Source organism: Trichechus manatus, unplaced genomic scaffold (assembly GCF_000243295.1).
Source record: "Trichechus manatus latirostris isolate Lorelei unplaced genomic scaffold, TriManLat1.0 scaffold00061, whole genome shotgun sequence".
Classification (NCBI taxonomy): domain Eukaryota; kingdom Metazoa; phylum Chordata; class Mammalia; order Sirenia; family Trichechidae; genus Trichechus; species Trichechus manatus.
The window spans coordinates 5,975,401-5,999,497 of NW_004443997.1; the positions used below are offsets into that span (position 1 = coordinate 5,975,401).

Consider the following 24,097-nt stretch of genomic DNA (forward strand, 5'->3'; position numbering starts at 1 on the left):
CGGGGCCGGGGCGCCTGGTCCGCGCGCCGCACCTTTCCGGCCTCATTTGTGACCTTGGTCTAGTCGCCCGATCTCTGGAGGGGGACTGACCCGGGTTCGAACCCTGGGACTCCCAGCTTCCTCACGCTGTGACCTTGGGCAAGTTGCTTCACCTTTCTGAGCCTCATTTCCCTCCTCTGAGAAGTGGGGACTTACCTCTCTGGGTGGTTTGAGTATTCGAGAAGGTACAGCAGGAGAAGTACTTAGCACCTGCCCTGGCGTAAAGTAAGCTCTAAGTAAATGTTAACTGTTGTTATCATAGTGTCCTTTGTACGCCTCAGTTTTGTTTCCTGTAAAATCAGGATATCCCCAGAACCTGCCCCGTGTGGTAGTTGTGAGATTTAAATAAGGTAAAGCACGGTTCTTAACATAGGGCCTGGCACATTTGTGCTGAATTATTATTATACCTCTGTGGCTCAGTTTCCTCATCTATAAAATGGGATGATAGTGCATCTGCCTCACGGGTTGATTGACTGTTCAGCGAGGTGATGCGCATATAGTGTTTGCAGCAGTGCCTGGCACATAGGAAGCGCTCAGTAAGTGTTTGGTATTGAATACTAGGTAACAGAGTGGCATTGGGGGTGGGCCAGCCAGTACTGCGAAAGCGTTTTGGCCCTATACACACTCTTTGAGGGTGTCTGGCTCAGTTTGCTGCTGTATCCCCAGAGCCTAGAACACTGCTTTGCACCCCGTGGATGCTTAGTAAATATGTTGAATGAATGAATATTAAGTGTCTTTAAAAAAAGATAGGCTGGTTTCTGGGAGCTTAGTAAATATGTTGAATGAATGAATGTTAAGTGTCTTTAGAAAAGATAGGCTGGTTTCTGGGAGAGGGCGGAAGGTTTTAAAGGTATTTGGAGTGTGGCTGGTGAACAGGTTTATGGGGTGACCAGGAGGTCAGGAAGGCAGGCCCCAGAAAGTTTATGGGAGCATAGCTGAGGTGCTGGGATTATATGGTGTCGGGGTGGAGGCCTGTGAGCACACTGTTTATAGACAGACCTGAGTGGAGTGTGTGGAAGGGGGTCATGTGACTGGACGCAAAGGCCATGTCTTGTTAAGGAAAGTGGGGTCCAAATCAAGTGGGTTTTAAGACCCAGGATATAGGAGTGTTTGATGTTGGGGGTGACAGTGTCATAGTTGGGTCAGGGAAGTAGGTGGTTTTTGGTCTCACACATGAAGCTGGGTTGGGATGTGGTTGGTAGTTTGGATAAGGTGACTGATGGCTGAGGTTTCCGTGGTTGCTGGTGGAGGGGAGAGGTAAGGGGAAAAGTTAGGGGCTGACCAGGAAGATGGAAGGCAGCTATGGATGGGGAAGGAGTTGGAAGGGTGGAGGGTGACTGGTTGTGATTTGAAGGAAAGAAAACCAGACAAGCTGTGTACTCTCGCTCTTGGAGATAGCTTTCCTCGGGGTCCTGAGGCTTATGCCGTCACAAACTTTGATTTCAGCCCTAGCCTGTTCTGAGGGGTGAGGTCTTTCCTTTTGGAGTTAAAGCCAGTTTACTGTGGTCAGGTGTCTTTGTCCCTCTGCAAGACATCTAGGCCCTGTGTGTTGATATCCAAAAATGAAAAACCTGAAGTCATCAAGAAGATGCAGCTTGTTGGCATTTCTCCCCAGCAAAACCCAGGGGATGGTTTTGGCCCCCTTTCTCACAGTACATTTTGTGTGGTGTATTGATTTTTCACTCAGCAGTCAGGTGTGGGAGAAGACTCCCTGGGTCAGGATTTATGTGGTCTGGCTCCCAGCTCCATCTGAGCATGTAGGCCTAGTTTGTATAAGAGGAGAGAGATGCTTTGCTTTTTGATCTCTCCTGACAGTGAGCTGATGCTCAAAGCTGAACGCTTATGAGACTGGGAAATGGTAGCCATGAAGTTCCAACCAAGCTTTGGAAACTGAGATAAAGGAGAGTGACATCACGCACTCCCCTGAGTCGGGCTCCTATGTGAGGGCTTCCTTAAGGCTGACCAAATGGTTGCACAGACACTCTCTCCTCTGATTGTCACTTGTTGCCAGTGTGGTTTGTCAGCTAAGGAAACTAAGGCTCAGAGGGGTTGACTGACTTGCCCAAAGTCACACAGCTCGTCGGAGGCAAAGCTGAGAGTTAGTGCACATCTCTGGTAATCTGTGTGCGAGCAGCTGGTGTCAGGCCTGGCAGGCAGTACGCCCTCCATGAATGGTAGTTTCTTTCTTCATAAACCTAAACCTCTTCTTCCCACTCTGCCACATTGTACACACGTCTGGAATGCATTTCCTCGGCTTTTGTTTCTCTTCTTTATTCCTGAGGCTTTGCATTTCATCTGCATCCACTGGGCCAGCCATCCTCATTCTTAGAAGCTGGAGGCTGGAGTGGCCGCCAGAGACCCAGTTAAAGCATTTCATTTGACAGTTGAATAAACTGAGGCTGTGAGCCTAGAAGTGACTTATCTGAGGTTATACAGTGAAGTAGTTGCTGAGCCAGGATTACAATTGAGAACACTTGACTCGAAAGTCTAAGGCTCTTCAGCGGACTGGAACTGAAGCAGAATGAGGGGACTAGCCCAAGGGAGGAGCAGGGCTGAGGGTGAAGACTCTTGTGGTTAGCATGACAAAGACCAGAGCACCTGTGTAGGGCAAGAGGCCTAAACGAGGGGAGAGAGGGAGTTTGCTGCAGGGAGCATGGTGGTGAGCGAGTATGCAGGGTCTTTGCAGTGGAGCTCTATGTCTCCTGACTACCAAGAGGCATTGAGTGCCGGGGTCTCTGCTCCTTGCAGGGTAAAAGATGATTGGTCGGGTTTTATGCCGGAAATGGCCTTGGGGTGCTGTTGACTTTGGCCATGTTGTTGTTAGGTGCCATCGAGGCAATTCCGACTCATAGAGACCCCACGTGACAGAGTAGAACTTCCCCATATGGTTTTCTTGGCTGTAATTTTTAGGGGAGCAGATCACCGGGTCTTTCTCCCGCAGAGCAGCTGGGTGGGTTTGAACTGCCAATCTTTCAGTTAGCAGTCGCTTAACCATTGAGCCACCAGGGCTCCCTGCTTTGACCATAGTGAAGGTAGATGGGTGCCTCAGCTTCCTCCCTTCGGCGGGGTGCTGTGGGTCAAATGGCAGTAGCATGTTTTTTCAAGGAGGCCTCTTCCAGGGCTGTCTAGTAGACAGCATCTCTCAGGGTGGATTTCGCTTCCTCTCAAAGGGAAAAGCAATGTCTGGAGGTTGGTGTCAGGCCCACAGCAGCAGTTAATGCAGTGACTGTTGTGGTCTTTCTGCAGAGGTGCCTGGGGGTGAGCGGAAGAGAGGGGAGAGGCCAAGCTGCCTTCACGCAGAGAGTACTTCCCTCTGATCTGTTTTAGATGTATGGGATTTGAATAAAACTGGATTTCCAAAAAGGATCCCACCGTCCCCATAAGTTTGAAGATCAGTGCTTTGGCCCCAGTTAATGCTGAAGCAGCAGCGTTGGATGGCATAGCTGTCAGAGAGATTGTTGTTTGTTTAGTCATAAATTCACGAAGCAGTGTTTTGCTGGCACCTACTAAGTGCTGGGCCCAGCGTACAGGCCTGGGGACTGAGTCAGCCACAGCACAGGGTGAGTCTACAGGAACTCAGCTTTTACTCAGCTTTTAGCTGAGTAAGCTGGACCCAGAAGGCTCTAGGAGGCTCTGGGAGGAAGCAGAGGAGCCAGCAGGGCCACTGGGGTGTTGGCCTTGGGCAGAGCCAGTAAAGGACCCAGCCCAGGACTTGGACTCTCCTTGTGCTCAGCAGGAAGCCTCGCAGAGGCAGCAGTGAGGAAGTCGCTCTGAGCAAGAGCCCTGCAGGCCCAGGGGCTGAGCAACAGGTACTGTGGGGGCAGCACCTGTCTGCTCGGGACAGCATCACCCCCAGTCCGTCTTTGGAAGGTAAGAGCCAGGTTGACTCAGTGAAACAAGTTCTTCTGGGCATCTCCGGACAACTTACTCACTTGGAGAAGTACCCAGAAGAGCTCTTTCGAGAGGGTTGCTCAGAGACGATATTTGGGGTTAGGTTGAAAGAAACACAACTGTTACTTAGACCTCAACAGTGGGTTTTGACTTCGGTTATTTGGCGGCAGTAGGGATGGAATCACTGCCTCCTTTGAGACTCTGATAGAAGTTGTGGGCTTCTCCCCACAAATGTGTATATAGCCTCAAAATTTTGTATTTGGTTTTAAGGGTTCATGAGGCCCTAGGTTAAGATCTTCTCACGTCAAAAAATGTATCAGGTGTGAGATGTAGGAGCTTTATGGGTCATTGTAGTCTACTCCTTGAAGTAGATGCAGGAAGACCCTAAGCAGCATGTATGGGGAAGAGCTTTCGATCTCTGGAGTCCGGCAGACCGGGGTTCCTGTCTCAGCTCCACCATGTCCTGCTGGGGCACCTCAGGCCAGCTGCTAAGCTTCTCAAAGCCTCGCTTTCTTCATCTTGAGACGTAGTTGGAATTACAGGAGTGCTTCAAAGTGCCCGCCAAGGTCTTCTCTGCTTATTAGTTCTTTCTTTCTATGGTTGATTGGTCTTTGGAGTGGCAGTGTAGGGAGATGGGGCAGGAGGACTTGGGACAGGCCACCTGGTAGGCTGAAGCTGCCGTGTGTTGAAGGGGAAGCCAAGTTCCCAAGATTCTACCTGTCCTTGGAATAAGTATACCAAGAGGTGCTGTGATAAGTGTAACGGTCCAAATTATAAGCGAGTGGTTGGCCTGATAGGTGGTGTAAGGAAGACACTCCCACCCCACCACATCCCCAAATCCCGCCGGCAGTGATGTCAGCAGAGGTGAAAGTGTGTTGCAGATGCAAGATGGCTGATAGTCAGCTTTAGCTCTCTGGGCCTCAGTTTCATCACTTGCAAAATAGCCCTGACGGTCTCAAGGGTTCTTCCCAGCTCTACAGTTCCTCGGTTTTCATATGGCACACAAGCTGAAGCTACATGCGTGATGTACATTTTCTAGGGATCACGTTTAGGCTCACTTTGAAGGCCCAATATCATTTGGTTGACCTTCCTCCTGTTTTATTTCTGTCATCTGGTATCTTCTTTTAAGTCACTGGGGCTAGTCCTCAGGATGGAGCCTGGCACGAGTCCCTTCTCATCTCTCTCCAGGGGACATGGGAGCAGCTTGTCTTACACCAGGATGAAGGAAAAGCCTAGGGAGTGAGTGGAAGAGATGTTGTCGGTGTGTGGCTTTTGGGGGAGATAAAAATAGGCATTGAGGAGAGAGATGGGTCTCAGTGAGCTTCATAAGAGTTAGGACTCTCCCGTCATCTCCCTCGAGAAGGGTTTGGTGGGAGGGAGGGAGCCCACTGTCTCCTCTCATCTCAGTGGTTTCTCTCTTGCAGGTGTGGGCAAGAGCAGTTTACTGTTACGTTTTGCAGACAACACTTTCTCAGGTGAGTGTTCCCCTGGGCTGCTGCTGGGGGATTTCGGTTTTTAAATCCCCTTCCCTGGCACCAGAGTACCCTGGCTCTGCTTAACACTGAAATGTTCTCGGAAACTTTCTCATACAGACGGCCACAGGCGGGAAGGAGGAGGAGGAGGCGTAGGTGAGAAAACCACCCTGGGTCTCTCTTAAACGGTCCTGAGAAGCCTGTATAGCAGGTCCATTGTTTTCTCACCCAGGGTCATTTTTTTCCCAACAACATTAAAAAAAAAAAAAAAAAATTAAAAAAGTATTACATGATAGTACCTGCTTGTGTAAAATTGCAAACAGTAAGACATCTAGGTGAAAAAAAGAAAGTTGTCCGTTCACCTGTCCCCCTCAGCTTCTCAGAGAACCTCTGTTCAGTGTGTTGTGTATCTTTCCAACTTTTTTCTGAACTCTACATGCTGTTGGGCAGCTTGCCTTCCCCTCAGGATTCAAGGAACATCCTTCCCCTTTGTTATATATAGATCTCTCTGATTCTTTTGAATGGCTGTGAAATTTTCCCAGGGTGTGGATGAATTAAACGGTAATTCACCAACAGTGCTCTTGATAATATACCTTTGTGGTGGAGTCTGTTACAAGGGTTGCTACATTACTTGTGATACATTGTATATATAGTCTTGTAGCTGCAATACATTGTAAGGATATTCTGGTATACCTGTATAGGCCGTTTCTATACAAGTGGAGATACCGTGTCAGAGGTTATGTACGTTTAAAATTTTCTTAACCGAAAAAACCAAATCCGCTGCCATTGAGTCTTTTCTGGCTCATAGCGACTCTATAGGACAGAGGAGAACTGCCCCGTAGGGTTTTCTTGGCTGTAATCTTGATGGAAGCAGACTGCCACATCTTTCTCCCACAGAGCGATTAGTGGGTTCAAATCGCTGACCTTTCATCTAGGCAAATGCTTAACCACTGTGCCACAAGGGCTCCCTTAAAATTTTGTTAAGTACTGGCAAATTGTCTTACCAAAAAACTGAAGGGGTTTGAAAGTGCCACTGGCCAACTTGAGTCAGTGCTGGATCTTAGTAGTCGTCTTCATTTTCGCTAAGCCGACAGGCAAAAAGTGGTGTCTCATTTAAAATTTTATTTCCCTCATCACCAGGGAGGTTGAACATGCTTTCGTGTGTCTAATACATCAGGTTCATTATAGAGGCTTTGGGTTGGGTTAGTGGCTCCGATTGAGGACTGAAATGTGATTATCTGTGGGAGTTTCCCTGTGGTGTGGTTGAGGGCAAGCTAAAAGTCACCTGATGACTTGTGATTACGGGGAGAAGTGGGTTTGGCCCTGCAGCACACTGGTGTGGTGTTAGGAAGAGTTGGATTCTCCATATGACCTTGAGCCAGTGACCAAGTCTCATCTGTAAAGTGGGAATAATAATAGTCCTTCCATAGGGTTGGTGAGGATTACCTGATATCGCATGCCGTGGTGCTTCTCAGTAAATATTACTAGGTATTTGTTATTGTTATCTTCTGTTCAAGGATGGCAGCTAATGATCAGCCTCTGATTATACTGCCAAACATTGTTGTTGCTCTTTAACACCTCTCTAGCTCCGCATCCAATCAGCTTCTGAATCCTGGAGTACTCTTTTGCAATCTCTCTCATTTCCATTTCTACTACTACTAACTTAGTTTAGACTGTTGTGGGTTCTAGCCTGAGGCATTACAATAGCTCCTATATAAGACTGCTAAATTCATTTTGATAATCTGTGGTTCTGGATTGAGGTGCTTGGCTGCTAACTGAAAGGTTGGAAGTTTGAGTCCACCCACAGGTGCCTGGTGATCTACTTGTGAAAAATCAACCATTGAAAACCCTATGGAGTGCAGTTCTACCCTGACACACATGCGGTCACTATGAGCCATGCTCTATGGCTCTGGCAGTGTCTCTCCTCTGTTTAAAAACCTCAGTGTCCCTCTCTTACCTGAGCGAAGTTTATAGCAAGGTCTCTCCACCTTTGTACTGTTGACATTTTGGGCCACGTAATTACTTGTTGTGGGGCTGTCCTTTGCATTGTAGGATGTTTAGCAGCATCCCTGGCTTCTATCCACTAGATGCCAGTACCACCCCATTTGTTGTAACAGCCATAAATGTTTGCAGACATTACTGATGTCCCCCGGGGGGCAAAATGGTCCTCACTTGCAAACCACTGGTTTATAGTGTTAGCATGACATTCAGAGGTCTTCACAGTCTATTCCAGTTTACCTTTCCAACTTCCTCATACTGTTTGTTCGTTCTCTTGTTCTTTCAGTCTGCTCACTTATTCATTCAACTATTATTTACTGAGTGCCTCATGGAGCCCTGGTGGCTGCTAACCAAAAGGTTGGTAGTTCGAATCCACCAGCTGCTCCTTGGAAACCCTGTGGGACAGTTCTGCTCTGTCCTGTAGAGTTGCTATGGGTCGGAATCGACTGGTTGGCAACGGGTTTGGTGTGTTTTTGGAGTGCCTGGAGCCCTGGTGGCGTAGTAGTTAAGAGCTCATTTGCTAACCAAAAGCTTGGCAGTTCAAATCCACCAGCTGCTTCTTGGAAACCCTATGGGGCACTTCTCCTGTGGCAGTTCTTCTCTCTCCCGGAGGGTTGCTATGAGTTGGAATTGACTCGATGGCCATGGGTTTTGGTTAATAGTGCTGGGCCACACCCCTTGACATTATCCGGGACTCAGAGACTCAGACATGCTGGCTTGTTCTCTGAATGCATTCTCTTTGTGCTTTTGTATGAACTGTTTTCCTCTATGGAGCATGTCTTTCCACCACCTAATCTCAACCTTTGACATCTTAGCTGTTCTTTCAAACTAGGCCCAAATGTGACTTCTTCCTTGATTCTTCCTTGATCTCTACTCACTGTGACCTTTGGCCTTCCTGATGTAGTCACCACACTTTATTTTACATGCTTCTTTTTGGGTGCCTTCTCTCCTACATACTAAGTTCCAAAAGGAGTCTGCTTTTGAACTGCGAAAGTACCTGCTACATTGTAAACAGTCAAAGTATAAGTTCCGAAAGTAGTGAGAACGCGTGTTCTTAGTGTTGAGACCTTTGTAAGCCTGGACTGGAGTATTATACCAGCCAGAAATTCTCCTCAAATTCATCTTTTACAAGAGGCCCAAGAGAGCTATTGAAAATGCAGGCCAGGCCCTGATTAAAACCCTTCTGCGACTCCCACCACATGCAGGATGAAGCCCAAGCTCTGAGATGGCACACAGGCCTGAGATCTGCCCTCGGCCTCCCTCTACCTGCGTGACACCTCATGCGTGACACCCCCCCTCCCCAGCTCTCCACACACACGCACACACGCACCAGTGCTATTTGTGTTACTCTCTCCTGTGCCTGGTTTTCATAGCACAGGTCGTAACCTGTTTGTGCACCAGAAGTTAATTTTTTGGGTCATTAAAAATTCTTGAATAGACTAGGAAAGACCAGAGTGCGTGATAGGTCTCCCCCCATTCTTACGCCCCAGCTGGCAGTCCCCACCCTGACCACTCTGATCAAAGGTACCCGCTCTGTCACGTTACCCTGTGTTATGCCTTTGTAGCACTTGCACTGTTGGAAGTGATTTTCTTTATCACTATATGTTAGATTGTCTTTTGCAGTCACTTGACTGTAGGCTCCATGGCACAGGGACCTTGTGTTCCTTGTTCAGGGCTGTCTCCCTGCAACCCAGAACTGTCCTGGGCACTCAGTCAGTGGGGCCCTACTGCCGTCAAGGACTTGCTGCCACCTGTTGGGCTTTGACAACATGCCTTGTGTGTGCAGGCAGCTACATCACCACGATCGGAGTGGATTTCAAGATCCGCACCGTGGAGATCAATGGGGAGAAAGTGAAGCTGCAGATCTGGGACACGGCCGGGCAGGAGCGCTTCCGCACCATCACCTCCACGTGAGTCTCCTGTGCGCTCCCACTCATAACCCTTCCCACCGACGTTTGGACACTGTTGGTGGATAGTGCCGTGGCATGGTAGAAATGTCACTGGGATGGGTCACTGGGGCTGTTGGGAAGAGAGCTTGTTGCTGGCCGCAGTTGGGCCATCTTTGTCTGCACTCGTCCTCATCCTGAAGATGTGAGAGGAGGGGGGTACAGGGTGGCCACTGTCCATGGGTGGACAGTGACTGAGCACTCGGCTCTGGAGTCTCACAGCACAATAACCATGGGACCTTGGGCCAGGCAGCTTCCTTTGTGGCCTTCAGGTCCTTTAAAATGGGGATAACAGTGGGATTTGCTTCACCAGGAGGTTGTGAAATGCCCTGCACAAGTGACCACTTAGTGGCCATCACTGCTGCTAGGTGTCAGTTGTGAAGCTGGGGTCTCGGTGGTGACGTCTCTGCTGGCAGGCCTGGGAGGGCATTGGTGTGCATGAAGCTGCCGCGCCTTCCTCTGCTGCTACTGCCATGCCCTGGGAAGCCCAGTTGTCCACCTTCACTGCTGGGCAGCCCCTTTGTGGTTCGTTGCTGCCACAGGAGGCAAAATTTAGCTCCATCTCTGAACAGGAGCCCTGTGAAGGGGCCTGGGGTCTTGTTTGGACTGTTAATGAAGCAGGTTCCAGGAAAGAGCAGGGCATTGAGGGCAGACAGTTGATGCTTTCGGTCTCTGCCCTGCTGTGTACCCTTGGGTTCTATTAGGACCTCCTTGACTGCTGAGTCCTATGTGCAGGTCCTTGGAGCTTTGGGCTCGACAGGGATTCTCTCCTCGGCTATGTGCAGGTCCTTGTAGCTGTGGGCTCGACAGGGATTCTCTCCTTGGACTCCGTAACAACTCTGCGCTCGGTGTATTAGCATCCCCATTTCACAGATGAGCCAGCTTCTAAGAAGTGGCCCTGCCCCTAGCAAATGGTAGAGCCGTGCTCCACACAGCAGTGGTCAGAGTAGCCGTCCATGTCAGGCGCGTGGTAGTTGCTTCTTCTCAGGGAATTGCCTTTTTCTCCCGGCAGAGCAGTTCCTCAGCCGTGAGGGCTCCCAGGAATGAAGTCCCATCCAGAGAGCCCTTTCCTCCCTTTTGCATGGAAACATGGGCACATGCCTGGCTGGCTGCCCATCATGGGGCTCAGGATCTTCTGGGGGGTGGCAAGTGCGAGGGGGCAGAGCCTGCGCTGGGGAGGGGCTCGTGCTTGTGGCTCGAGCAGGGTACATCACTGGGCTGGCCCTGTAGTGAGCACATGTCTCTTCGTTCATGGCTCCCCGTACACCGGGTGCAGCTCTCGGTGACTGCCTGCTGATGAGCTACTGAGCAGGGTTCTTCTGGCCTGCTTGCGTCTCAGCAGCTACTAGTGGGGCCCAAGGAGAATGGCTAGGGCCAGGGGTTCCTTGGGCAGATGTCCTTACTATGGGCCGGGGACTGTCGCTGAGGCCTTCACCTACTTTATTTCATTTAACCTGATGAAGTGTCCTATGATTGTGTCCATTTCGTGGATGAGAAAACTGAGACCCAGAGAGGGTAAAGTGACTTAGCTTGGTTGGTAAGTGGAGGAGTCAGGGATTTGAATTTAGGTCTGTCTCGTGCTCTTAACCAGCATTAACCAGCACCCACCCCAGTCTGTGCTGCCCCAGGAGGGCAGGGGATGGGGAAAGTGGCTACGTCAGAGCTTTCTGGTTAAAACCAACCAGCGAAGTCAGGACAGCACAGAATATTCAGCCTGTGGCAACGGAAATGCTGAGACCAGGCTGGGGGCTGGGGGTCTGAGGCCGTTCTGGCCAAAGGAGCCATAGTCCATCCCCCAGCTCCAGTCCTGACTGCAGGCTGGGCGGCTACGAGGAGGGCTAACTGCCTCCTTCATTTGTTTTAGGATACTTGGAGGAGTTTCTCAGCCACCTGAGGGCAACACATGATTTTTCCAGGGTGCTTGAGAAAGGGGGTATAAAAATGGCATGGCAGGGGCATCTGACCTCCTCTAACTTCACAAGGGGAAAGGAGAATCAAGATCAACAGCCCCAGGCTGATTCCTATGAGGCGCAGGTCAGACATATCTCCTCTCTACAATCTTTACCAATTCTGGACATCAACTGTCCCTCCCACAGCACTCTCTACTTCTCTGATGGGTTCAGTAATTCGTTGCAGTGGCCACACACAACTCACAGACCATTCTCACAGTTACGGGGTTCCTTAGGGAAGTAACAGGTTACAATTCAGGTTCAGGAACACTCTACAGACAGCTTCTTCTCAGCTGTGCCGTAGGCACGCCTCTCTCTGTTCCTTGGCTGCTAGGGCAAGTGTTACAAAGCTCTTTTATCTCTGCCAATAAGTACCTGGAGGCACCCCACTCCTCCAGTAATCCTCGGCCCGAAGTCACTCAGCTCTCTTTCTCCTTGGGCCGGGAAGCTCACCATGTTGTCTCCTGCTGGTCTTTTGGTTCTGCTGCCTCTGCAGCTGCTGGTCTCGGCATCTTGCCGTTTTCGGTGTTATGGCTCTCTCTCTCTCCGTTTCCTGGGCCTAGGAGGGTCTCAGTGCAGGAATCCTGGGTCCAAAGGGTACACTCTGCTCCCGTCTCTTCTTATTGATGGTAGTCAGCCTCCCCTACCCCCTGCTCTGGAATTGGCTCTTTTTTAAGCCTAGCAGAATGGCAAAACTGACCAATCCCCTCATTAGGGTTCTATATACTCATTTGCACGGTTCCATTCCCGCACAGTTCCATATACCTTATTTGCATTTTTAGCAAGCTGTCCAATCCCCTTGGTGGGTCACAAGCCCTTTATTTGCATAGTCCTACCTAGTCATTGTGTGGGAGTCACAAAGACCATGGCAAGAAGAGCCACATTACATACGCACTGCACCACAGGCCATGCCTTGGCTCTTCTAGCTTTTGGCCCTTTCATAGTGGAAGGATTGACTTCTCCTAATCATTTTACCAGTCCAAAACAGTCATTAATGATTAGTCCTTCAGTAGGGCAAAGAGTCCACAGGGTGAGGTTATTCAGGTACCAGCCATTTAGGTCTCCTGCAGGTGTCCATCTGATCTAGTCATGTTCTCCAAAAGTCATCTTGTCTTCACCACTTCTGGCCTCTGAATTAACTGAGAGAAGATTATTCCCTTGCTCTGAGCCTTATGAGGTATCAGCATAGCAAAATCTTTAAAGGACTTTAGGTTCAGCCACTGTACTCCAGTCCAGTTGCGCCCCTCCCTTGGTCCACTCTTTCGCAGTTTGCTTTTGCAGATACAGTTTTCATCATCGCAGTTAACTCTGTTAACAGTCAACACTCACAACTGAGTCATATAACCCTATCAGCATTTTCCCCCACCCTCTGTTCCCTGTCGCTTGTCCCCCTTACTTTGATAGCACACCCATAAAAGTGTGTAAGCCAGCCACTTCATTGCCTTTATCTCCCCCCATTTTAGATAGCCAGTGTTTAAATTGTTCATCCCTATCAAACCAGTAGTCTGAGGAGATAAGCATGTGCCTTTCTCTGAAGAATCTTCTGTTCCAGTTGGAACTCTGAGCATCTGCATCCATAAGCAAAGTCCAGTCCAGAGCAAGCCATCAAATTGCAGCAGTCTACACCAGCTCACAGTGTCAAACATCTTTATCTTCATTTGGTTGGGTTCTGGTCAGCTCATCCCTGGCCCCTGTGGACTAGGTCAGTGGGTACCAGTCGTAGGCTCAGGAGTCCACACAACTCCCTGCACTTCAGACCTGCCAGCCCCTTCTCTCTCTCGATCTCTCTCTCATCCCTAGCCTCTGTGGGCTAGGTCAACAGGGTACTAGTGGAACATGTCTAAACTTAGCCCATCTCTTCATTGCTGTACCTCCTCCACTTCCACTCATCGAGTGGACCCAGGTGGTCACGTGAGCATGCCAGGCTGTTCTACTCACTGTCTCCCTTTAACTTCTTGTCCTAGTAGGGGTGTCTTCTGATGGGCACTGACTTTTCCTGCCTCGGTGCACCCAAAGGGAAACCTATTGCTCGAAATTCAAAAAGGAAAGCAGTCACTTTTTTTCCTGCAGGTCCTTCCTTCAAATACAAATCTCCTGTTCCCTCAGCAGTTCTGGGTAGGTCTGCATGTCTTTTCAAATGCGAATTTGAAGATTCTGGGTGGGGCTCAGGTTTTTGACCTATGCCCCCAGTACTCTGTACACAGGGCTATTGCATTCAAACCAACAGCCTGTGTTTCTTTGGGGCAAATCCTAGTCCCCTTTCAGCACATCCAATCAGGTATTGGCTGAAGGCAGAGTTACACGATCTCTGTTGTCTATAATACCCAATATTAATTTCTGTCATACACTTAGGTCTGCTTTACACTAGGTAGGAGAAGCATTCAATATCCACAGTACATTCAAATAAACACATAACCCTTTTAAAGACATTCCAGTTTCATCTCCTCCACTCCTTGACTATCTTCCCATTCATATGCATATGGCCTCAGGCTTCTGGCTGGGTGGAACCAGATGACCCTTGCCCCCTATCAGTCATCCCTTTGAACCTGCCTGGCATTTGCCCCAGCCACTCCGGATGCAGCTTTGCGGCTTTTCTGTCTCCCGCTGTAGCATAACATCTCTCACTTTCCTTTCAGTTATTACAGATAACAACCAAAGCAACCATCTAAGAATCGAAAGTGTCACTTCCCACGCCCCTTTATTCTTTCTCTTAACAAAGTCCCATGCTTCCATGAGTTTGGAGCCATTGCAACGAATCCTGCTTCTGACACCAACTGTAAAAATGGCGTGGCAGGGACAAGAATGACATGGAGGGGGTGTCTGACCTCCTCTAACTTCACAAGGGGGAAGGAGAATCACGATCAACAGCCCAAGGCTGATTCCCATGAGGCAGAGGTCAGACACACCTCCTCTCTCCACCATCTTTACCAGATCTGACACCAACCATCCCTCCCACGGTGCTCTCTACTTCTCTGCTGGGTTTGATAATTCGTTACAGTGGCCACACAGAACTCACACACCATACTCACAATTATGGGGTTTATTAGGGAAGTTACAGGTTACAGTTCAGGTTCAGGAATGCTCAGGATACAGTTCTTCAATCAGGACAGCCTCTTCTCAGCTGTGCCCTCAGGCAGTCCTCACTCTGGCCCTCGGCTCCTTTGGCCTCTTGGGCCAGCCTAGGCTCTGCCCCGCTTGGGCAAGTGTTATGAAGCTCTTTTAGCTCTGCTGAGAAGTGCCTGGAGGTACCCTACTCCACGAGTAAGCCTTGGCCCAAAGGCACTCAGCTTTCTTGCTCTGTAGGCCAGGAAGCTCACTGCGCCATCTCCTGCTGGCCTCCTGGTTCTGCTGCCTCTGCTGTTGCCGTTTCTCTGCTGCTGCTTCTCGCTGCCTTGCCATCTTTGGTGTTATAGCTCTCTCTCTGTCTCCTTGGTCTAGGAGGGTCTCAGTGCAGGGATCCCGGATCCAATGGATACACTCTGCTCCCATGTCTTCTTGGTGGTAGTCAGGTTCCCCTCCCCGACCCTGCCATGGGATTGGCTCTCTTTTAAGCCTAGGGATGGCAAAACTGACCAATCCCCTTTGTTAGGATTCCATACACCTTATTTGCATTGTCCCACCCAGTCATTGTGTGGGAGTTACGAAGACTAGGGCTAGAAGGGCCATATTAAATAATTCACTGCACCATAGGGTGCGACCCTGCACCAGGTCCTTGGCCAGGTCCTTGCTGGCTGGCTGTCTAGGGGGCTGAGGGTGCAGTTGCATTTTAGGCCTCTGACTTTGGCCCTCAAGGGGCAGGGACCACAGTGGGGGGTGGGCTCCCGTGGGGCTCATGTAGCCATCGCGCATGATGCTTCCCAAAGACTTGGTGCCACAGTGGCAGCTGGCGAGCGGGGGCCGTGGGACCTTGAATGTTATAGGAGTTTCGTCTTTTTACAGGGAGGCGGGCAGTCAGGGTGCACTAGTGTGACCTTCTCTGATTCAGGGCATTAAAAGGGATACTACAACTGCATCCTGTTGGTCCTGTATCCCCCCCATCACCCTTGTCTCTTGTTGCTGGGGTTTGCCGACCCTGAGAGGTGCCACTGGGAGCACAGGCTAGGGGAGGAGCGAGGGGGAGGCGATGGTGGAGGTAAGAGGTGATGAGGAAGAGGACCCCCTTGAGACCTGGGTCGGGTGTCAGACCCAGGTGTCACTTCCCTTCTCAGCCTCACGTCCTCCCTGGTAAAAATGGCCATCGTAGTACCTGCTGAACCAGGTTGTTGCAAGATTGTAGACAGTAGTGGGTAGAGCGTGCTTGGCTCTGCCTGCTCCAGGTGACTCTCTGGTGACTGTTAATGGTGACAGTAGCAAGGAGGTGGGTTCCTCCTTGGAGCCTAGAAGTACGGGTGCCTTTCCTCCCACAGCGCTGGGCTCCTGGACACAGCCCCTTCCCTGGGCCTGGGAAGGTGGAGGCCCCGGAAGAAGCCGGGGGCTGTGTGCCGGCTCCAGGCCGTGGGCATTTGTTGGCATTCTCTGTAGTCCTCAGCAGAGGAGGTTTGGGAACACCTCCACGCTGGCTCAGGGACAGTTGTTCCCATGGTTCCGGCATGTCCTTCATACCCTCTCAGGCGCACATCGGCCATACCGAGCCCTGTGATGAGTGGGGGGCCCAGTGTCTAGAGGGTTTGGTCCCACAGGTGGTGTCATTGTTATGGCTCCCGCAGAGTCAGGGAGGGCTGCATCCCTGGAAAGGCAAAGCCATGGGCAGAAGGAAGAGCCCAGGGGGAGAAATCTTACTGGTGTCTGAGGGTGGAGAGGCAGACCTAGGGGACAGGCTGGACTTGACCCAGAGCAGCAGGCGGCTGCTACGGCTCCACCGTGGGCAAGCCACTTAGGAGACACCACCTTGTGATGACAGATGTCATCTCCTTTATTCCTCACAACCACCGAGAGGTAAGTACCAGTGTCCCCATTTTATAGTTGAGGAAACTGAGGCTCAGAGAGGTGAAGTAACCCTCACAAGGCCCCAGAGCCTTTCAGAGTTGGGGCCAGGGCTGGTTTTCTTCTCTGATGGGGCCAAGCATGCGAAGGGCTTGCCAGCAGCTGACAGGCAGGCAGTGAGGACATGCTTGCACTCACCATCTTCTGTTGCCTCGGAACCGGGTTTAGGGGAGGAATGGTTCTCCCTGCGGGCTCGGGGGCTGAGCTCGTAGGTTCAGATAAGCCTTAAGAGGTGCTGAGGGCTGGCACGGGTGCAGCCAGAGGTCAGGAGAGAAGACAGCCCTGCACTCCGGGCTCGTCTTCCTTTGCGGCAACAGTTCTTAACCTCTGGGCTCTGAGAGGCCCCAGGATTGCGAACCTCTGCCGTGGTTTTCCTGCACCTCTGGGAAGAGGTTCCGAGGGGCAGTTCGGGGTGATTCCGTGGTGCCAGGAGGGGCTGCCGCCTGCCTTTGTGAAGACTCCTGGGTGAGGTGGAGGCCCCCCCTCCCCGGGGTTGATGTCCTCCCTCTGTCTTCCTGAACCATCTGTGTGGATGGGGACGCAGTGCTAGCAGTTTGGCAGAGGGATGTTTTGTATCCTTCTTCCAGACCTCACTAAGCTCTCAGGCCATGGGGTCTGCACGTTTGGGATAATGGGCGTATCTGGGATGCCCTCTCCCAAATCGTTCCTGCCAACCAGCCTCCAGGGCGGCGAAGGCAGACTTTGCTGGGGTGTTCACAAATGGTGCATCTTCTTGGAATGGCATTTTACTAAAAGAAATTTGAGGAGAAAAAACTTTTTTTGAATATTAAAACAAGCACAGTGGTAATATGTCAAATATAAAAGTTGCCTGCATTTTAGAAATAAAACAAGAACTTCAAAGAATTTTCACGCCAGGGGCAAGCTGTGAACCACCTAGGTTTGTGCTCACGGGCAGCCCCTCGGGCCGAGGGCTTACTGTTCCCTGCTGGGGACTCAGTGGCAAAGTGTGGGGGTGCAGGGTCGGGCCAGCGTGTCCTTCCCTGTTGCCCAGGGCGTGGTCTGAGCAAGGTCTGGACTGGGGCTGGCTTGCGGGAAAGCTCTGACACAGACCCTGGCCCTGCAGGTATTATCGGGGGACCCACGGGGTCATCGTGGTTTACGACGTCACCAGTGCCGAGTCCTTTGTCAACGTCAAGCGGTGGCTTCATGAAATCAACCAGAACTGTGACGACGTGTGCCGAATACTAGGTGAGACCACATCCGGAGGAGCGACGGCGGGGCGGAGGGCGGCTGGGTGCCCTGCAGGGCCAGGCTTACTCTGCTTTGTCTTGAAGTGGGGAACAAGAACGACGACCCCGAGCGGAAGGTGGTGGAGACAGAAGATGCTTACAAATTCGCCGGGCAGATGGGGATCCAGTTATTTGAGACCAGCGCCAAGGAGAACGTCAACGTGGAGGAGGTGAGGCTGGGCGGAGGCCTGGCAAGCGCTGGCCCCAGGAGGAGGTGCCTGGCCCTGCCCTACCACCCTGCCCTCCTCTTCCCGCTGCAGACTAGCAGAAAGCGACATAGTAACTGCTGTTTGTCAAGTGTCTACTATGTGCCAGGCTTTGTGCTGAGAACGCTAAAGGTGTTAGCTCAGTTTTTTTTTTTAATGATATTTTATGGTGTTTTTGGTGAAAGTTTACACAGGAAATTAGGTTCCCATTTGACAGTTTCTGTACAAATTGTTCAGTGACATTAGTTACATTTTTCACAGAGTCAGCATTCTCTTTAATTGTGTTCTGGCTGTTCCGTTTCCAGTACTCTAGTTTCCCTGCCCCCTTATCTTCTCATCTCTACTTTAGAGTAATTATTGACCTTTGGTGTTAGCTTATTTCTCATCAGTCTTCTAAAGTAGGTATAATTATGCCCATGTTTCAGATAGGGCAAGTGAGGTTCCGAGTTAAGTAACTCAGGGAATATCACCCAGCTTAAGTAGCTGGGTCAAACTTTGATGTGTCTCACACCAAAGCTGTGCACAGCTTCCACCCCATCCCGTCTCGCTGCCCCCTCCCCTAGCCACACCACTGTCACCTCCTCAGCTCTCTGCTTTTCCTGGGCCTTGGCCCCCCTGCTGAGACCAGGCTGCTTCCTGTGGCTTCTGCTGGGCCTGCTGAAAGCAGCTGTGATTCTGTGAGAGAAGAGCCAGACCGTTTGCCACAGCCTGGCCTGGCCCACTCACCTGCCTTAGGAAGGTCCTGCCTCACTGATGCCTGGATCCAAGGCCCCGGGGAAGGCAGGCTTCCCGCTACATCCTGGAACACAGCCAGCACGGTGTTGGGAGCCTAGCCTAGGCTCCTGAGAGTCAGACTAGTCACCGTACTGGTCTTCCCACATGGGGCCCTGTTGTTAGAGCCAGTGTGACTGTGGGGGTGACTCACCTCCACATTCCATCTGTTCTTCCTGTAAATTGGGGTGAATGAGAGTCCCTTCCTCCCAAGTTGTGAGGATTAAATGAAGTAAACTATATCACCAGTAAAACCAGTTGCCACCAAGTTGATTCCAACTCATGACAATCCATGTCTGTCAGAGTAGAACTGGCCTCCATAGGGTTTCCAATGGTGATTTTTTGGAAGTAAATTGCCAGGCCTTTCTTCTGAGGTGCCTTTGGGTAGACTCAAACCTCCAATCTTTTAGTTAGTAGCTGAGCTTGTTAACCATTTGCACTACTCCTAAATTGTGTCACGTGAGTGCTTTATAGATGTTGGCCCACCTTTTTTATGCCTCCTGCTGCTGCCATCATCATTACTATTGACTGATGTGTGAAGGAGAGGACTGTGGATTGGCACATCGAATTTCTTGGATCCTGACATCAGAAGGACCCCCGGGTGACCTGGGAAAGGCTCTAGGCAGGACCTCAGGCTCCGTGTGCAGTGAGGTGATAGGAGCAGGCAGGCGGTGGGTCCCCTCTGTCCCGTCCGCAGAGCAGGCAGGCGATGGATCCCTCCCATCCCGTCCGCAGAGCAGGCAGGCGGTGGGTCCCTCCCGTCCCATCCGCAGAGCAGGCAGGCGGTGGGTCCCTCCCGTCCCATCCGCAGAGCAGGCAGGCGGTGGGTCCCTCCCATCCCATCCGCAGAGCAGGCAGGCGGTGGGTCCCCCTCGTCCCATCCGCAGAGCAGGCAGGCAGTGGGTCCCCCTGGTCCCATCCGCAGAGCAGTTGCACCTTTGTCTTGTCAGAAGATTCCAGCTGAAGGAAAGGGGTTCTTTCTCTCCTTGAAAAAAAGAGACTGGAAAATCCCTGAGAGATTAAGTGACTTCTCCAAATGCACACAGCTCGTGGGTCTTTGATGTTGGTCCTTTTTGACCTTTAAATGAACCAGTTCACCACCTCCTTCTAGAAGGATTTGTAGCTGCTTGCAGTCAAGGACAGACATACACAAAATTAGCAAGTAGGACTAGGAGGCTGGGGCCAGACCAGCGGTCTGGTCTGAGGCCACCCTGCCTCCTTTCCCTTCCACAGATGTTCAACTGCATCACAGAGCTGGTCCTGCGAGCAAAGAAAGACAACCTAGCCAGACAGCAGCAGCAGCAACAGAACGATGTGGTGAAGCTCACGAAGAACAGTAAACGAAAGAAACGCTGCTGTTAATGGCCCAGCCAGGCCACTTGCAGGGACTGCACTGTGGTCACTCCCCGGCCCGAGGCCCACGGGGGGCTCCTCGGGGGACAGTCTCAGTTTCGTGCCGTTATTTAAAGATTTCTCTCCACGTTTTTGTATCTGGAGGCGCCATCGGCATTTCCTTCCTTCTTTCCCCCCTCGAGTGCCAAGAAGGTGTTGGACAAACCTGCCCTTCCCTGCTGGTGTCCCCCGCCCCGGCCCAGGCGCCTAGAGCTGGCTCGGATGCTGCCAGTGAGTGGACGAGTCACCAGTCTGTACATAATGTATATTGCGTTAACCAGCTGCATTCCCTCGTCCTGCTCTGGCGTTTGCCTCTTTAATGCCAGCCTGCTGCAACAGACCCTCACCCCACCCCATCTTCCTGCCAACAGCTTCCTGAGGAGACAGGACCACTTCTGGCCACGCCTTCTGCAACCCGGGCTGGGGGAGTAGACGCCGTTACTTCTGCCCTGCAGGCTGTTGGCTGCTGCCCCGTCATCGACTCTTCTCCAGGGCCTGTGCTGTCTCCGTTCCGGCCCGCTTCCCCGACCTGTAACCGTCTGGCAACTGGGAGGCCAGGCCTTGAGTGAGGCTTGGGGGTCCCATCAGAGGCCTCCCTCTGCCGGCCCCAGCCCTTCATTTGACAGAGGATGGCAGTCCTGCCTTTTGGCCAGCAGGTTTCTTGTCCTGCCTCTGAGTCTCCTCTGAGCCACAAGCCCAGGGGAATGTAAGCGTCTAATTTATACCAAAATGTTTTCAATTCCAACAGAAAGGCAGGGGTATGTTCGTGCAGGGATACGGCTGGTAGGAGGGCTAGAGGAGCATTATTTGAACAGATAAAGACAATTCAGCCAAATGAAATGGATGAAGTTCCTCACGCTTCTTTTCTCTCCCCGAAGTTTGACTGGCACAGCATCAAAAGTTGTGGCCTCCCCACTTCGGGTCCATTGTTTTTAGAAAAAGTGAATGGCTTTTTGTTCATGCGGGGCTGGGCTCTAGGCAGAGTAGCTCTGCCTTTCTGGCTGCTTCCTGGTGGGGAAGGACACGGGGCCTCCCACCTGATCTGTGGTCAGTCCAGGCCCCCCCACCGCAACCGACTGGAGTTCCTGGGGCTGGTGTAGCACCAGGCACCTTTGAATGTGGGTCGTGGGTGGGGGCTGCTGGACTGTGGGAACGACACCTCTGAACGGGGGCTCCAGGCAACCTTGGGTCACTGACAGACTTTTAGTACGAAGGTGGCATGAGCATTTCTTAGCGGGTGGGGAGGAATGGTAGCTGGGGGCTGCCAGTTTTGACTGGCCCTGGTCCCCTGGAGGAAAAACCAGGGTCATCTGCACTTGATACTGTTCTCCTCCCCTCCCCTCAGGACACTTCCTTCACCTTTCCCCCCAGAGGATCACGGAACCTGGCAATTTCAACACCAGGATTTGATTTATTCGATTTCCTTTCCAAGGTGATTTCCAGGCAAAGTCCTGATTGGACAATCACATCATGGATCACACTGCAGATTCTCCATGTTAAACACTGTTGGATGGGTTTTTAATCAGTAAAAACTGGGGGTTTCTTCTGACCTCTCTCTCCACTTCCCCAGCTGCCAAAAGCCTGCGGCTCTGTGTGACAGGCCCTGCTACGGAGCCGCAGGATGGGGTGGGGAGCTCAGGGGGCTAGGGAGGGTGCCTGCTTGGCGACGACCAGCTGGTAGCCCCATCTGGTCTGGGGGAGCTGAGAGCAGAAGCCTGGCCTCTGTCCTCAGGACCGTCTTGGCAGAACGTGGGTGCTGTTGGGAACACAGAGCTGGCGGCTCTGTGGGGAGGGTGGGCATACTTCTAACTTAGCATTCAGGTGAAGCCAGCATGGGAATGCTTGCAAATTCACACAGTAAGAGGGGAGCCTGGGAGCCTCCAGCCCAGGTGAGGAGCCCCCAGGGCTTCTGGTCACTGGATGTCCAGCTCTGGGTGGCATGATCTGGGGACAACAGCGTGCTATCCCGAGTGTCACACACAAAGGGAGGGGTGAGGGGTGGGGTGGGGGACTCACAGGGTTGGGCTGACATCCTGGTGGACCTGATGTGAAATTTCCTGTCAAACAACAGAACTTTTAAATGGTTTGCTAGGATTATTTCTGTATTGAAAATTTCTAATTATGCTTTTTAAAAAAATACTAAAAATAAAGGTTCAAGCTGCCAAATTTTCTTCCAGGGTCTGTTTCCTCTTCTCCAGCTGTGCTCTGGGTGGGTTTGGCCTGTTTGTTCTCGTGGAAGGCCTGCACAGGTGCCTGCCAGGTCCTGGGCCACCTTCTGAGCCCAAGTCTGTCTTTGGGAAAGGCCGGTTCAGGGCTGAACTTCCCCTTCCCTGACGCGGTGGCCAGGGCACATGTGGTAAGATGCCAGCACAAGCTCCGTGTCCCCCTCCGCGTGCCGGCAGGGTGCAGTGGAAGCCTTTGTCCTGAGCGGTGTTTTCCTGGCTCCAAGCTTCTGCCAAGCCCTGGGCCTGCTGAGCAGGAAGCAGGGCTGACAGTTCCTGCCTGCTGGGCACCCTGCAACCGCTGGTGGTGAGCCCAGTGCTTGTGACCCCTGCTCCCAAAGCAGCTGTCACTGACTGGAGGCCTGGAGGGCAGGACACTGCCACCTCAGGAGGGGGCCTCTTCTAGCTGAGTTCTGGTGGGCACCTAGGTGTGGGACACCTTCCAGTGTGACGCCTCTACTGCCAGCTCCTCCTCAGCCAGTGGCTGTTTGAAATGCAAGCTGCATCCTGACCAACCAGCCCGTCCAAATACCCAAAGACCGAGGCAGGGAGCTCTGTAGAAATTCATTTTATTCTTATTCAGACTATTTTCAAAAGAAGCAGTGGTGCGTTGTTTTTTCTAAAAATATGCCTTTATAGATTTATATATAATATGTATATTATAAAATCCATACATGTATTTACATGATTGCTACATACAAAAGTTACAGCACTGGTATGTACATATCTATAGTTATATTCTTACCACTCGCCTCTGCTGTGCTTGCCCCTGAGGAAGGGAGACTGACTCCTCTCCGCTGTGAAGCAGCTGCAGGCAGGCGCCCAGCCCGTGGCCTGACCTGGGGCCTCAGCAGAGACGGTGGGTGGTGGGTGGTGGCTGCTGAGGAAGGAGCGGAAGCTGCAGGTGCAGGGTCATTCCGTCTGCAGCCCCGGGCAGTATCTAGAGCCATGGAGCTCCCAGCAGCCTGGCTGACACAGTGCCCCTGCCCACACGCAGTGCCAGTGCTGCCCATGTGGCTGTGGTGGCTGACCACAGACCCCTCTGAGGCTATTCTGTGGCCTAGACATGCTTGGCTGGGCTAAGAAGTATATGTAAGGGGGTGGGGCGGGGGGGGGGCTTGTGGGAGGAGGGGCAGGCCGTCCCACCCCCAGGCCCATGGAGGGGAAGGGTTGGGTGGCTGAACTCGCAGAGGGCCCGGGAAAGAACACCAGCCACCCAGTTGCCAACTAGGGGGAAGGATGCCACTGGAGAAGGCTGGGTGGGGAGAGAAGTGGCTGCCCGAACAGGGCCCTTCTTCCTCCCTGGGGCTCGGGAGGTGGCCTCAGCCAAGCTGGGGGCTCGGCTGTGGTTCTGTGGCTAAGCCAGAGAACTGCCCTTGGCCCTGCTGCCTTAGGCTCAGCCCCCTGCAGTGAGCTACACCCCAGCAGACGGGCACCTGCCCAGAGGTGCTGGGCCCAGAGGTGTGCCCGACAGAGCTGCATGCACATGGGTAAGGGATCCCTTCCTCACCCCTCTGCCAGGGCAGGGAGGCTCAGCTAGTAGGGGCTGGGCGGCCACCTGCAGCATGCAGAGAAGGGCCTCCATTTCTTCTTGTTCCCCCATATTCAGAAAAAATAGGGCAGCAGTGCCTGGGGACTGGGCACTGGAGCACTGGGGTGGGGCAGGGTGTGACATGTGGGTCAGAGTGGCAAAGCTGAGCAGGGGCAGCTCTGGGGCAGACTGAGCTCTGCTCAATAATGGGTGCTGGGGGCACCCAGGCTTGGGCTTGGCCCTGTGCCGGGGACAGGTGCCTGTCCCTCTGTAGCGGGCACCCTTCACAGGGCAAGCCAGACCACCCACCACTCCTACCCCGAGTCTCCTGCAGCCGCGGAGCCCAGGCCTCCCGAGGCCCTCATGTGGGACAGTGCGCCGGGCCCGACTGCGCCCCCCTTCAGCACCCCCAGTCCACCCACCCTCGGCAGCCTGGCTCCCCCCAAC

The 24,097-nt window shown here is 52.2% G+C and overlaps 1 protein-coding gene across 1 annotated transcript; it reads left to right on the forward strand.

Annotated features, from left to right (window-relative positions):
* Positions 1-4,562: 4,562 nt before the first annotated feature.
* RAB35 (RAB35, member RAS oncogene family) lies at positions 4,563-20,415 on the forward strand. The gene is made up of 6 exons (XM_023733660.1): positions 4,563-4,594; positions 5,338-5,405; positions 9,187-9,310; positions 17,363-17,487; positions 17,574-17,698; positions 19,739-20,415. Exons 1-6 carry the CDS (start codon positions 4,563-4,565, stop codon positions 19,865-19,867), a joined length of 603 nt encoding a protein of 200 aa, XP_023589428.1. The 3' UTR covers positions 19,868-20,415.
* Positions 20,416-24,097: the final 3,682 nt, after the last annotated feature.